This window comes from Gymnoscopelus microlampas, assembly GCF_963454915.1.
Source record: "Gymnoscopelus microlampas genome assembly, chromosome: 22".
NCBI classification, from domain to species: Eukaryota; Metazoa; Chordata; class Actinopteri; order Myctophiformes; family Myctophidae; genus Gymnoscopelus; species Gymnoscopelus microlampas.
In genome coordinates, this window is record NC_139959.1 from 35913147 (window position 1) to 35927297 (window position 14151).

At 40.1% G+C, this 14151-nt stretch overlaps 1 protein-coding gene and 1 long non-coding RNA gene across 2 annotated transcripts in view; one reads left to right on the top strand and one right to left on the bottom strand.

Annotated features, from left to right (window-relative positions):
* Window positions 1-745, bottom strand: part of LOC311039295 (myosin-IIIa-like) — a gene marked incomplete at both ends in the record, with an annotated part of 51855 nt that extends 51110 nt beyond the window's left edge. Inside the window, one exon of the mRNA XM_084049057.1 lies at window positions 578-745. Coding sequence (XP_083905183.1) covers window positions 578-745 — 168 coding nt within the window. The remainder of the gene's footprint in view (window positions 1-577) is intronic.
* Window positions 746-4203: 3458 nt separating this feature from the next.
* On the top strand, window positions 4204-8021 carry LOC311038930. The gene is made up of 4 exons (XR_014600108.1): window positions 4204-4334; window positions 5520-5622; window positions 7329-7412; window positions 7863-8021. It is a non-coding gene; the product is annotated as an uncharacterized lncRNA (long non-coding RNA).
* The last annotated feature ends 6130 nt before the right edge of the window (window positions 8022-14151 follow it).

Genomic DNA, 14151 nt, shown 5'->3' on the forward strand with positions numbered 1-14151 from the left:
TCATGCAGCAGTATAGTTTTGGGACCATAGACTATATAAAAGAGATGGACAAAGTCACGCCCCCAGACTCTACAGATGGTAAAAGAAGCCTATTTTTCAACGATTTCAAATCCGCCATCTTTAATATATACAAAAAAGCAACCGGAAATCAATCGCTAAATGAATGCTATTGGTTGGGTAGCTTGTCAATCAAGAGCGGGGGCGGGGAATGAATGCTATTGGTTGTGTAGCTTGTCAATCAAATCATCCCGCCCCTCCTAGAGCATAACCTACTTTATCGTCAATTTTAAAATAAATGGGACCATAGTTTACCAAAACGCATATCATGATGATTGAAAGAAGACTTTGAACTAGCGACTGGAAGCATATAGTATTTATGACAATGTTTATTAAGGTAAGAAAATCAAATCTAAAGTTCGTCAAAAACCCACCCAGTTGAATGGAGAAAAAATATTTCTGACACCAGCAGGGGTAAAACAGCAAAACTACAGACCATTCATATGAACTGTCACTTCATATATAGACTCATTTTCAAAGCAGGAAGCTGGGCCCTTGTTTGGGACATATATAAACTCACATGGACGGGGTCCAGTATCTTGACGGCCGCCTTGCTTCCATCGGTCTTGTTGAGCACCTTGTAGACCTTCCCGTAGGTCCCCTTCCCGATGGTCTCGATGATCTCCCAGGCGTCCGTGGGGTCAGGGAAACTGTCGAACACGAGGGACTTCCCTGATTGAGGAAACATCTTCTGAAGAGATCTCCTGTAAGAAGCACAAACACAAAGAGTAAAATGAATGAACAGGAAGAAAAGTGGCAGCAGGAACAGAGTGTTTGGCCGCACTCAGTGAAAAGTACTCAATAGTTTTGTACTAAAGTAAAACTATCAATACCGTCATGTAGAAATACTCTGTTTCAAGTAAAAGTCCAGTATCCCAAATCTGCAAAGTAACTGGTAGCTAAAGTTTTCAAATAAAATGTAGTGGAGTAAGAAGTACAATATTTGTCTCTGAGATGCTGTGGAGCAGAAGTATAAAGTGTTGAAAATTGGAAATACTCAAGTAAAGGAAACATTTTACTCAAGTACAGTACAGTACTTGAGTACATGTACTTGGTTACTTTCTACCACTGGGTCGGACTAATCTGAGAACAGTAGTATGGCCAGCAGTAGCAGTACGCATACTTTGCCGTTCTTAATGACTTAGTTTTTAATGATCAGCATCAGATGTACACATTGCAGGCTTTGACCACTGTTGTTGTGCCAGTTTTCCCACAAGGCTTAGCAAAGCTGGTATGAGGGAAAATAAATGTCATGAGAAGAACCAAAGGCACAGGAAGTACTCATGTTTGTCCAGGAATTAGTTGACAAAGATAATAAACACCACCCTGCAAGCGAGCCCCTGTGGGGCCCATGCAGGCTATGTGTGGGCAGTGAGGGCTATGCCAAGCCCGCACCAAGCCTGCACAGGCCCATCGCGGGTTTGCCCAGGTGATGCCCACAGCTGTGGTCTCACCGTGGGCTTGCTGTGGGCAGCCCACACTTGGGGCTGAGCTGGGGCTAGCCCATAGTGGGCCAGTGTGGGTCTGTCCGTTCAGGGCCAAGAGCAGATTTGTACCTTTGGGCCCCATGCGTTTTTAGTGTGGGCAGCCCATATTACATTCCCACATCATTTGACGCTCTTTTCTTGAACTTGGAACTATTTTTTGAGTGGTGCCGAAGGCAACCACTCCTATATCTGGCTTTGTCTGTGTGTCCGTATGTATGTATGTATGTCTGTATGTCCGTGTGTCCACCAAGCTAACATTGGTCAAGCATCACGCGACACGTGACAATATGTTGAAAGGGTGTGCTTTGATTGGCTAGCGAGACGCATGACGAAATAGAGCCCTATAAATAGGTGTGTCACTTTGAAACATTGTTTACATGTTTCAAAGTGACATCAGTGCCATCAGCCAAGCTAACGTTGGACATGTTAGCTTGGCTGATTGAACATGTTAGCCAAGCTAAGCAAGGCACCACTCACTTCACACAGGGTGTGTTTTTTTTCTAGAACACAGCATATCACTCCACTTTCTACAACATTTCACTGTATAGACTAGAGCCTGGAGCCTCACATATCACTCCGCCTGTCTGTCTGAATCTACATGCAGCCACTCATCCTAGTCTTCTAACCCTGCTGAAAAAAACAGCACAAACCAGCTTATGATGGTTGCTGGTTTTAGCTGGTTTTAGCTGGTATTAGCTGGTCTTGGCTGGTCTTAAGCTGGTTTAGATGGTATACCAGGCTGGACAAGCTGGCCAGGCTGGTCAGGCTGGTGTGTCAGTGTAATTGGTTAGCTGGGCACTAAGCTGGATTCTGCTGGTCTTTGCTGGTCAGCCAGCTGGCTGGCTGGACTGACCAGCAAAGCCAAGCTGGTAGCTGGTCTTTGCTGGTCAAATGGGTGGACTGACCAGCAAAGACCAGCTTACCAGCTAGACTTAGCTGGTCAGATGGCTGGACACTGGACAGACCAGCAAAGACCAGCTTAGCAGCTGGACTTAGCTGGTCAGATGGCTGGACACTGGACAGACCAGCTTAGCAGCTGGTCAAGTTTGGTTAGATCAGTGATTCTCAACATGTGGGTCGAGACCCCCAGGGGGATCCCCACATGATTTGGGGTGGTCCCCAGATGATAGTGAAGTGACAATTTAAGGACCTTTAAGACCTTTTTAATACCTTAAAAAAATGAACATTACTGCATCAAAAGTAATCAACAAACGTTATACTATAAAAAATGGTCAAACATTGGCCAAATTGTCAAATAATATCAGAAAGAGGCAAACATTTTGAAAATAGCAGATCTACAAGCTTGAAGATCTGCTATTTTCACAATAAAGTCTTAACTAAACGTAATGCATCAACTCCTACATTCCAAGTGCTTATCAGGGTGGGGGGTCCCCAGTTCAAATATGATTATTTTGGGGGGTCGCAGCCTGAAAGGGTTGAGAACCACTGGGTTAGATCACTGTTTCCCAAACAGTGGGTGGGGACCCATTTGTGGGTCATGGACACATTTTTATGGGTCACGAGGAAAGATCCCTTTTTTCCGTTTCCTACAAAAATATATTATATTATTATTTCAAAAATCTAAAATCTTCCAAGCAATTTCAAAAATCTAAAATCTTCATCAATAAAAATACTAAAATCAAAAATGTATCAAAATAATTTCATTAATACATAAAAAAATCGACGAAATTACATCAATTAATAAAAAAAAACGCCTTGAAAATAGCAGATCTACAAGCCCGGGACGCGTGGTGAGCTTTCAGATATACTATTTTAACTAGTTTGGATCCCGGGGAGTCATCATACCTGCCAACATTAGACTGTGAAGATTTTCTTCCATTACAATTGCCCCCCCCCCAGTATATATATACAGTATATATTATTATATATTTTTAAATTTAATTTTACATATCTTGTCCTTTTCTTGTGATGTGACATAAATAATATATTGAATAATAATCATAATAATAATAATAATACTTATTATTATTATTATTATTATTATATTAATTATAATAATAATTATTATTATTATTATTGTTATTATGACAAAATGCATCCAATAACTTATTTACTTCATATGGCAACTTCCTGAATGCCAAAACAGACTGGTGCTATGGTTACTAAAATGAACAGATCTACAGATCTACATCTGGTCGCCATTCAACGCGTTGTGAGCTTGTAGATCTGTTGTTGTTTTTTACACGCAATGCATTCTGGGTTGTGAACCGTGTTGCCATATCTGCTTATTATAAGCGACTTTGGGCTTGTTTTTCTGTGAAGTTGCTTGTAAATATTGGTAGTTAAGTTGGTTGCTTTTTTGGGGGTTTGTTTATAAAGTGTAGTTATTTGGGCTTGCTTCCATTTTTATTTATTGTTTAAACCAGTTCTCAAACATCTGCATGTCAAGGATGCCCAAATTAATGCATTTTTCCGCAGACCCCCATCTGTTTCAAATAATATTACAAATATATTTAACTTTTTCTTTTTGAAAATAGCAGACCTACAAGCTCACAACGTGTTGCAAATGCGACGCACTGTGAGCTTGTAGATCGGCTATTTTCAAATAGCCAATGTAGGGTTAAGGCTTATTTTCATAGACCTGGCTGCTTATTTCTCTCACAGAATCTGGCAACAGTGAGAGCGGGGAGAATGAAACGCTCGAGCGACTCGAGCTGCGCTCTCACTTCTAAATACAGTTAGACAAATTGCGTACCTTTGGTTTCATTCAAATAATTATTAACCGACTTCAGAGAAGATAAAAGAAAGAAGAAGAAGCAGACATTTTAGGTGAGTGTTGACACACAGAAATACTATTTATGTAGACTTTAGCCTACTACTGTTACTGTAGGTTATTGATAACAACTGTTGTCTGGAGTCACCACCACCCAACTCTATGATCACGACACGTTGTTTAGCGATTTAATTTGTCTTGATAAAGGGATTTTATGACAATAATTTCAAGAAATGATAGCGGGATATACAATATAATTTATAATATAGGCTACTACTAGCCTACTGCTTGCCTATAAGGTGAGTTTTTAATTATTAATAATTATGTTTAACAGCAAATATTTGTTATAGTTTAAGTGTGATGTTGTGTTGGGGTTGTATTTGAGTACATTTAGCAAATTCAGATATCATTTCAGTAGAATAGTATAGGCTAATGTTTAGCTAATGTGTCACACACACACACACTCTCTCTCTCTCTCTCTCTCTCTCTCTCTCTCTCTCTCTCTCTCTCTCTCTCTCTCTCTCTCTCTCTGTGTGTGTGTGAGAAAGAGCACAAATAAAATGAAAACTTAGACAGAGGTCTTCAACAGGGGGTCCGCGACCCCTAGAGGGTCCGCGGAGGTACTGCAGGGGTCCGCGACCCCTACCTAGGGGGTCCACGGAGGTACTGCAGGGGTCCGCGACCCCAAGGGGGTCCACGGAGGTACTGCAGGGGTCCGCGAAATTGTATCTATTTTTGAATAGCTTGTATACATGATTATTGTGCAATTGACATATTGTTGATAGTATTCACATTGGGTACATAGCCACCCTTGGTATGTGTATATATATTCATACCTAAAGGGAGTGTCCATGTGTTAAAGGTTTATGGCACATTCTGTACAAAGCTCTCCTCGCTCATGTCAAATACTGCAGGTGACAATGTAGTAATACTCACTGTACCTCGTACATGTATGTTTGAATTAAAAGCATGAATATATTAATCTATCTATTATTTTAATTGCTTAGTATTGAATGCACAATAACATGGTATGTTATACACATGAATCACACTATAGGCCTACATAATTATACCATATTTGTATATAAGACATTTTAAAAACGTTGAAGACCCCTGCCTTAGCTTGTTGTTGATATATTGACAAAATGTGCATGGTCTGAATGCATGGATATAATGCTTGACATTTGAGAGCCACTGTTGTAGATCCTTCAATGCTCAATAAATCCATCATTTGTGCACAGGGAGTCTTATTTGACCACCGCCTGTATGTGAGAGACTGCATTGTTGACCACCTTGAGTCGTCCGCCCGTCCGTCTGTCTGTCTGGTGTCCAAACTGTCAGCAGGTAAGATTGGTATAGCTTCGGTCTAGGCACTTTAACCTCATATACATTGGCTATTTGAAAATGGGCTTGTAGATCGGCTCTTTTAAAACAAACGCTTGAAAAAAAATAGAAGGATTTGGACCCTTTTTTTAAGTTAAACTACACAGCCCAGCCCCATACCCTCCATAACTCCATAGGCTTGCAGCCTAATTCATACATTGACATGATGGTGTATTGAAATTAGTTTGGGCAGATAGGCTATTTCTCAGCAGAATGTGTAAGAATTCCTAACTGAAAGAAATGCCATTTCTATAGAGCACCGAAGTCCTGACGTCACTGCCAGTAGAGAGTGCATTCCGCAGGTTCATGGCTTTACTTTTTGTATTGATATCTTCATTGGGGAATCTTAGATCGCTTCATATAAGAACTGTGTTCCAAAAATAAACACACCACCCTGGTGTTTTTACTCATATGGATATGAAGCATTGACTGAAGGTGTAAATGTACACATTTACCCAAAGAGTAACACAATATAAACACTAGAAACGAGTCAAACAACCCAAAGACTACATTTCCCATGAACGCGGCTGCTGTGGGGACAGTGATTTCAGACCCGGAAGTAGTAGTTCTTAAGACTTTTAAGGCAGAATTAAAGGTAGGGTAAGTGATATTTTTTGGTTAAAACAAAAAGTATTTTGTTGAAAGGTTAAATCACTATATTCTGATAGTAATCATTGCTATAGAGTGTTTTTTCAGTAACAGGAGTCTCCCCGTCTCTCCAGCTCTTTAATAAACAGAAAATACATTTTTAGGTAGGTGTCAAAATCTCAGCCAATCAGGAGAAAGTACCCATTTTTAAGCTTCATTTTTATAGTGTTCCAGTTCCATTTTTTTCTGCTCATTTCTTATTGTCATCACTTCAAATTTCACTTGTTTAATCTATATCCTGATTGAGTTCTCTATCCTGATTGGAAAAAATTGGAAATGAAACTAAAACTGAGACGAAAATGTATTTTGTGTTTAATAAAGAGCTGGAGAGATTCCTTTAAAAAAAGATTCCTTTAACTGAACAAACACTCTATAGCAATGAGTACTATCAGAATATAGAGCTATTTAACACTTATTTCAACCAAAGCAAATCACTTACCCTACCTTTAATTCCATTTTCGCCAGAAACAGGCTGTATCAAATATGAATGAATATCATAAACGATGCAGAGCCACCCCCCTGACAAAAAACGCCAGGGTGGTGTGTTTATGTTTGGAACACAGTTCTTATATGACGTGATCTAAGATTCCCAAATGGGGATTTCAACATAAAAAATAAAGCCACAAACCCTGGAACAGCGCCCTCTACTGGCAGTGACGTCAGACTTCGGTGCTCTATTAAACAAAATTGTAAAGACGTTTTCACACCTGGTTACGTTTGACTACACAGCCATTTGAAGAAAGATAATTTATTGGACTGTAAATAAAATAGCAACACAGTGCATGCATACAGTACAGCCGTTTGTCAAATTTACATTTGACAAACGGCTATTGATGTCGCACTGTAGTTAAATGAAATAGTTGTAATGTGATGCATTTGTATGTGATTTAATCATGGTCCAAAGGTGCAGTATGACAGGAGATGCAGTCGACCCTAAAGTATTTTCATATTTTCTTATATGTCCCTCTTTGAAAAATGTGTTTGGACATCCGCTGACATACACCATCATTTGCCCACAGGGAGTGTGAGCCACCTTCCACCTGCAAGCTGTCCTTCACCTGTGGCCGTACCCCCTGCTGTGAGACGCTCTCTATCAGCAGCAGGTATGTTTGATAACACCAATAGATACATAGATACATCATGGACAGGAATGCCCACACACGTCACATCTGGATTTAGCATGGTTTATGTATGTTTATGTCTGCAAACAAAGTGTTAGATTTTTTCAGGACTACCATAATGTTGAATGAATCACTTGGAGTAGCTTCCCACACAACACACTTTAACAGGTAACCTAAGAATGGCAGCTTCCATTGTAAAATCTGTAGTTAACAAGTAACCCAAATGGACTATTTGTGTCCATTGGATTATACTAGTTAAATTAACAGAGGGTTTACATGTTGTATGACGAAGTAGAGCTTTCATTTACAAAAACGAAACAAAAAAAGATTAAAGGATGTTGATACAAGGTTTCTGCCCGACAGCAACGAATAAGAAATTGCTTCCTACACAAATTATTGTTTCATATAAGCCTATTTGTTTTTATGTTTCAGAGGCTGTAAGAAAGTAACGCATTCATCCAAGTCCTCAGGATTCCGATGTTGAGAAGGAGATTAGGGTGTGGCTGCGTAATTCAAGTGACAGAGCGGGTGGACAAAAGGAGCCCTATCACAGTCTGCCAGCTAGCAGTGAGGCCCCAGTGGAAGAGTAAGCTTTGACAATGAATACTTAGGTAAAAGTATAAATATGTTAGAGTGTGTCACACACACACACACACACACACACACACACACACACACACACACACACACACACACACACACACACACACACACACACACACACACACACACACACACACACACACACACACACTCTGCTTGCACATACAGTGTACATACAATGTTACAGCCTTATTAAAAAATGTTACTCAACATTCTCCAGACTATACCCCATAATGACAAAATAAAATAGATGTTTAAGATGTCATGGCAAATGAATAAAACATAATCACACCCAGTGTGAAGTGAGCGGTGATATTTATGAGTTATTCATTTCATCATGCATCTTGCTAGCCAATCACAGCACTTCACACTGGGTGTGAAGATTATCAGCCTATGGGCGTGTTTTCCACAGCATGGCGTCACAGCGAAAGACACATTTTCACGACTGAAAAAAAAATTCACCACGGATGGGTCCTAAACCCTCTTATAGGAGCGGTTGCACCTCTAAAAAAAAAAAGACAAAATCACATGTGCATAAGTATTCACACCCTTTGCTATGACACTCAAAGTTAAGCTGAGGTGCATCCTGTTTGCACTGATCATCCTTGAGATGTTTCTATAACTTGATTGGAGTCTGCCTATGGTAAATAAAATTGATCTGACACACAGAAGGCACACACATGTCTCTATCAGGTCCCACAGTTAACTGTGAATGTCGGAAAATAATCAAAAACATATGTTTTTATTTTGTCATTATGGGGTATAGTGTGGAGAATTTTGAGTAAAACAATTAATTTCATCAATTTTTGAATCTCAAGGCACTGTATGTATATATGTATGCACACACACACACACACACACACACACACACACACACACACACACACACACACACACACACACACACACACACACACACACACACACACACACACACACACACACACACACACACACACACACATAAAATATTTATTTTTATATATTTCCAGATGAATTCAGCCATGAGAAAGGACTGGGCAGGTTGTGAGGAGTACAAGAAGAAACATTGTGGAATTCCTGTCAGTTTTGCAGAATTTACTCAAGAATCAAGTCTCAAGGCTGGCCGGTGGTATAGGGGACTCGCCGTTGACAGGTGACTGGAGGTTGGGGAGTGGGTGACAGACTGAACTGAACTGTTTAAAATAAAAACATAGTTAGTGGTGAGTTATTTGCTGAAAAGGGGCAAGAATGATGCCCTGATCTCACCAGGAGTGATGGTAGTCTACCCAGAACTCCTTAGGTAGGGGGGAAAGGACTTGTGGATTGCACAGTATGTACAAACAAATGGTTACTCTCATACTTTGCTATTCTGAACCTGAACAGAGTTATTTGCTTTTATCGTTGTGTATGTGTCATGCTGTCTGTGATATGGACCTTGAGTCTGAAATAAAGATTGAATTGAATTGAATTATTTGTATGTTACTTGAAATGAATAGCAGGTGAACAGAGAGGTGCAGCATGCCTATCCAGTATATGTTCAGTGACCACTGGTGTAATCTGTTTTATAGTTGATTCATAATATGCCCACTTTGCTAAGTCTACCAATGTAGCCTTACCTAAAAAAAAAGCCAAGTCTGCCTTGGGCCATGTTATCTGCTGAGATGTTGGTGAAGTATGCTACATTGTAACTGCACTGATGGAGTGGAATTGTGATACATTGCCATCCATAGTGGGGGTAGTGTTGTAAAATTGTAAAAAATGTCACCTTTAAGAGGAGTCTGTGACAATAGGATTTGGTTGGGGTGAGAGAAGGGTTATTGTATGTTGTATGTATTGTGTATTATGTATGTATGTATGTTGTATGCATTTGTCTATTGTATAAGTTGAGGAAGTGAAGTGAACTTGAAACGTGTTTGATGTTGCTGGAGTTATAATAAACTAACAGTGCCTGAAGAAAAGAGACCGTTCATTCACCATTGTGCAACAGGGAAATAGTAATAAAAGATACAAGTGGGTTCTACCCCAAAGTTAATAGGCGGAGACCGACGCAAGTATTAATTTCGGCTGTGGAATTGAACTTGATTCAGTTCCGCCTTAGTCTGGAGACTAAGAAAGGAAAGGTTACACTGGTTTTATATTTGCCAATGTTTTATATTTGTTCTGTATTATATTTAATCATTGATTTGAATCCCTTTGACTATTTGGAGTTTGGATTTTGTGTGTGAGCTGACTTTGAATATGTATACATTTGTGATTTTTTTTCTTTTTGTAAGTCCACACAAGTGTGTTTTGATTTGTTGTAAACAAAAGCCGAAAATAAACCATTCAATGAACAACTATTGTATTTTTTCTTTACAATGCAGATCTTAGTTTAGTACATTTTAGATTAATAGAATATAGTTATTTTGAGGTTATAGTTTAATGGGGCTTCCGGAGGGCTAAGTGAGGGCTGCTTATTCATAGCCCCAAGTGGGCCAATGCGGGGCCACTGTAGGCATGTGAGGGCTAAGTGAGGGCTGCCCATGCAGGGCCAGCACTTAGGGGCCCACACTTTGCCAATGAGCAAGCCCCCTGGGGCCCTGTGTGGGCAGCCCACGGTGGGCCCTTAAGCCAGCCCTAAGTGGCCCCTTACGGGCCCCGTGCAGGCTCGCTTGCAGGGCAGTTTCTGGAGTCTGACATAATTTGCTTTCTAATATGAAGGCAAATAAATGTCCAATTTGTAACCAAAATACAAATGCTAATATAATATGAAAAGAAAAAAAAGATGGATTATACAGATACTATTTAAAGGTAGGGTAAGTGATTTACTTTGGTTAAAATAAGTGTTAAATAGCTCTATATTCTGATAGTACTCATTGGTATAGAGTGTTTGTTCAGTAAAAGGAGTCTCCATGTCTCTCCACCTCTTTATTAAACAGAATCAGTGCTCTCTCCTGATTGGCTTGAATGTTGTCACCTACCTGAAAATGTACTATATTCTGTTTACTAAAGAGTTGGAGAGACCCCTGTGACCGAACAAACTCTGTAGCAATGATTACTCAGAATATAGAATCAGAATACAATACTTAAACGTTTTAACAACAAAAAAAAAATACCCAAAAATATCACTTACCCTACCTTTAATTCGTTTTCACAGTACTTGTTGTGTTAGCTTCCATACTGTAAAGCATGGACAGTAGCCCATAAAACGTGTTAACCCTGAGAGTGTAAACATTAACACACATGAGACTGTTTTTACACTCTCAGAGTTAAATCAACATTGAGAATTTGACAGTGTAGTAAAGTATGGGGCCATAATGTTGCATTAACAGTTCAAAACTAAGATCCCACCTCAGAGGCTTATGCTCAGAGGTGAGCAGGGGTCCCACTGGGGTGGTAAAGGGGAACATTTTGACGTTTTTATAATTGTTTTACTTCACAGTACCCAATATTTTTTTTTCCACCAAAAAGATCTCAATAAAATAACACAGGCCTAAAGGAAGCCGCAGTGTTTGCTTACCAGGTCTAGGTAAAAACATAACATATCAGCCTAGTTGTTCTGGCTGGATCCTCTTGTTAGTGGAAAAAGACCCCTATAGGGCAACATTAATTGGCCCCATTACTGGATCAAAGGTAGCACAAAACCTAAGGGGACCCTCACTTTAGCAACAGCAATTACTGCGCACAGGAAAGGCTTATTAGAGCCAGGGCACCTTCTCTGGATCTGATGGAAGAGACCAACAATAATATGATGTTACAAAGACTCTGACAAAAATTATACCCTCATTTGAGAACAACTCTTTCATGTTACCTCAACAAATTGGGACCACACTGTAGCCTACAATGTCTGCCGATATTTGTAGCATTAATCCCTGTTTTCTTTACGTATTTGCAGTGTAATTAAACGCAGTATGGCATTTACCATGCAGTCACTGATTAAATAAATTACACCGATGCAGTGATAATAATCACATGTACGTATGTATGTGGTTGCAAGACTGAACCATGGTGAAATCTTATATTTGTATTATTTGGGGATGTGTGAGGCCTACACAGTAGAATCCTGATAGTTACTGTGTTTACCATGGAATCCCCCCCAGTACTGTTAATAATAATAATACAGTAAATGCTGTACCTCCTGGAGGTTGATATTGAAATATGTTTAAATAATCATGATATGGTGTTTTGTTTTGACTGCAAGCCTACTTATTGAGACTCCTGGTGATGTGTGTGTTGAGCTGTGAAGCCGTTGACATCTATTTGTAGTGAAGGCTCTCGACGCACAGGCTTCAGATAAGGCATGGTCTTAGACTCCATAATGAATGCCAAACGTGGGGTTGTAAAATAAAGCCACTGAAAGACTTGCATGGCCTCTATTCACTTGCACAATAAAAGGTCAAATGTGGATTTGGGATGTGTTTAATCATAACCATTTCCAGCAGTATATTGTCTCTGTCGGGTGGAAACCTCATATGTCTTAAACTTCTCAGGATTCAAGTTCAAAAACAGCTAAAGTAGCAGACCCACAAGCTCAAAACGTGGCGCGAAGCGACACGTTTTGAGCTTGTGGATCTGCTGCTTTTGATGCTTTTGTGTGAGGTGGTAGTAACACACCAAAAATAAAATATGGAGAGACGGCAACGATATAAAGTGGAAACAGTGTACTGTCTGTCAACCTACTGTATTCTCTAAACTCAGGGGTGTGCATTCCCCTCTTTTCAGAGCCAATCAGAACAGGGTATTGATTCCAAAGATGATATCAATGTGGCCAGGTTGGCATGGCTTGCATTTTGGAACTCCACAGTGGAATTGTGATAAGCAAGACCTACATTATTTATTGGGTAACAAAGACAAGTGTACCTATAAATATTAAATGCTCATAACTGCATAGAACAGTGAAAGCTGTCCTACCACTAGGGTTGGAATCTGGAATCGGAAGAATCGGATCCAACATTGATGGAACCGGAATCGGTTTCCATTACATTTGGAACAGTTTCCAGGAGCAAGTTTTATCTACACTGTCAGAGCTGGTTACGTGGACTTCATGTCTGCTATGCAATTACTATACGAGGGGTTCTCTAACGTTTTAATTTCAATGACCACCATAACTCTGAGAGTGTACACATGGAACCAAATGGACCCGTGAGGGTCCATTTGGTTCCATTTGTACACTCTCAGAGTTACAGACCTTTAAGGGTCCATTTGGTTCCATTTGTACACTCTCAGAGTTACAGACCTATAAGGGTCCATTTGGAACCCCCTCAAGTAGCCTAGAGGGTCCATGTACCTCACTTTAAGAACCAGTGAGGTATATACGTATAGGAATACATAGGAATTGTTAAGGGAACCCTTAAGGAACGGGAATCGTTAAAATCCTAAAGGATCTCAAGCCTATAGCTACCACACATACAATACCTTACACCAGGGGTGTAAGGACCCCCTTCAACAGGGGGTCCAGGACCCCTAGGGGGTCCTCAGAGTTGCTACAGGGGGGGCCACCAAATGTTTGTGTTATAGGAACGTTTTTGTTTTTTTTTACATTATAACCTTGAACCCTACAATTTATTTTCTGAGGGGAACAGCCGAAAATAGCCGATCTACAAGCTTGTGAGCTTGTAGATCGGCTATTTTCGGCAATGAGGTTTGGTGTGTGGGGGGGGGGGGGGGGGGCAGATCAAGTTGTCCACGTTTTGAGCGTTTAAGTATAGTTAACTGTCTGAAAATACACATCAACATGAATCCAACACTGATGATAGTGATGTCAAACAAGTCTATGAAGCCATCCATGAACAGGTTTAATCTGCAACAATGTTATACAATATGTAGTGGGGGGTCCCTGCTTCATCGCTCTCTCAGCTAAGGGGTCCTTGACCTGAAAAACATTGAAGACCCCTGCCCTCTACACAAATCCTTCAGGACAAGGTTCTGAAGGATGTCCCTTTCTGCATGAACTGTTTCCCCACACAACATCCACATAAAGCGGCCCCGAAAACTAAAAGTAAATCAGATTAAAACAAGAGCACAAAAGAAAGGGGGAAAACAAAACAAAAAACTTACATTGTTTTCTCAACATGACGTTGGCCATTTTTTGGAAGGAGATTTATTCCATTTCTGTATAGTTCTGTACATGGTTAGTATGACAGGAGAGAGAGAGAAA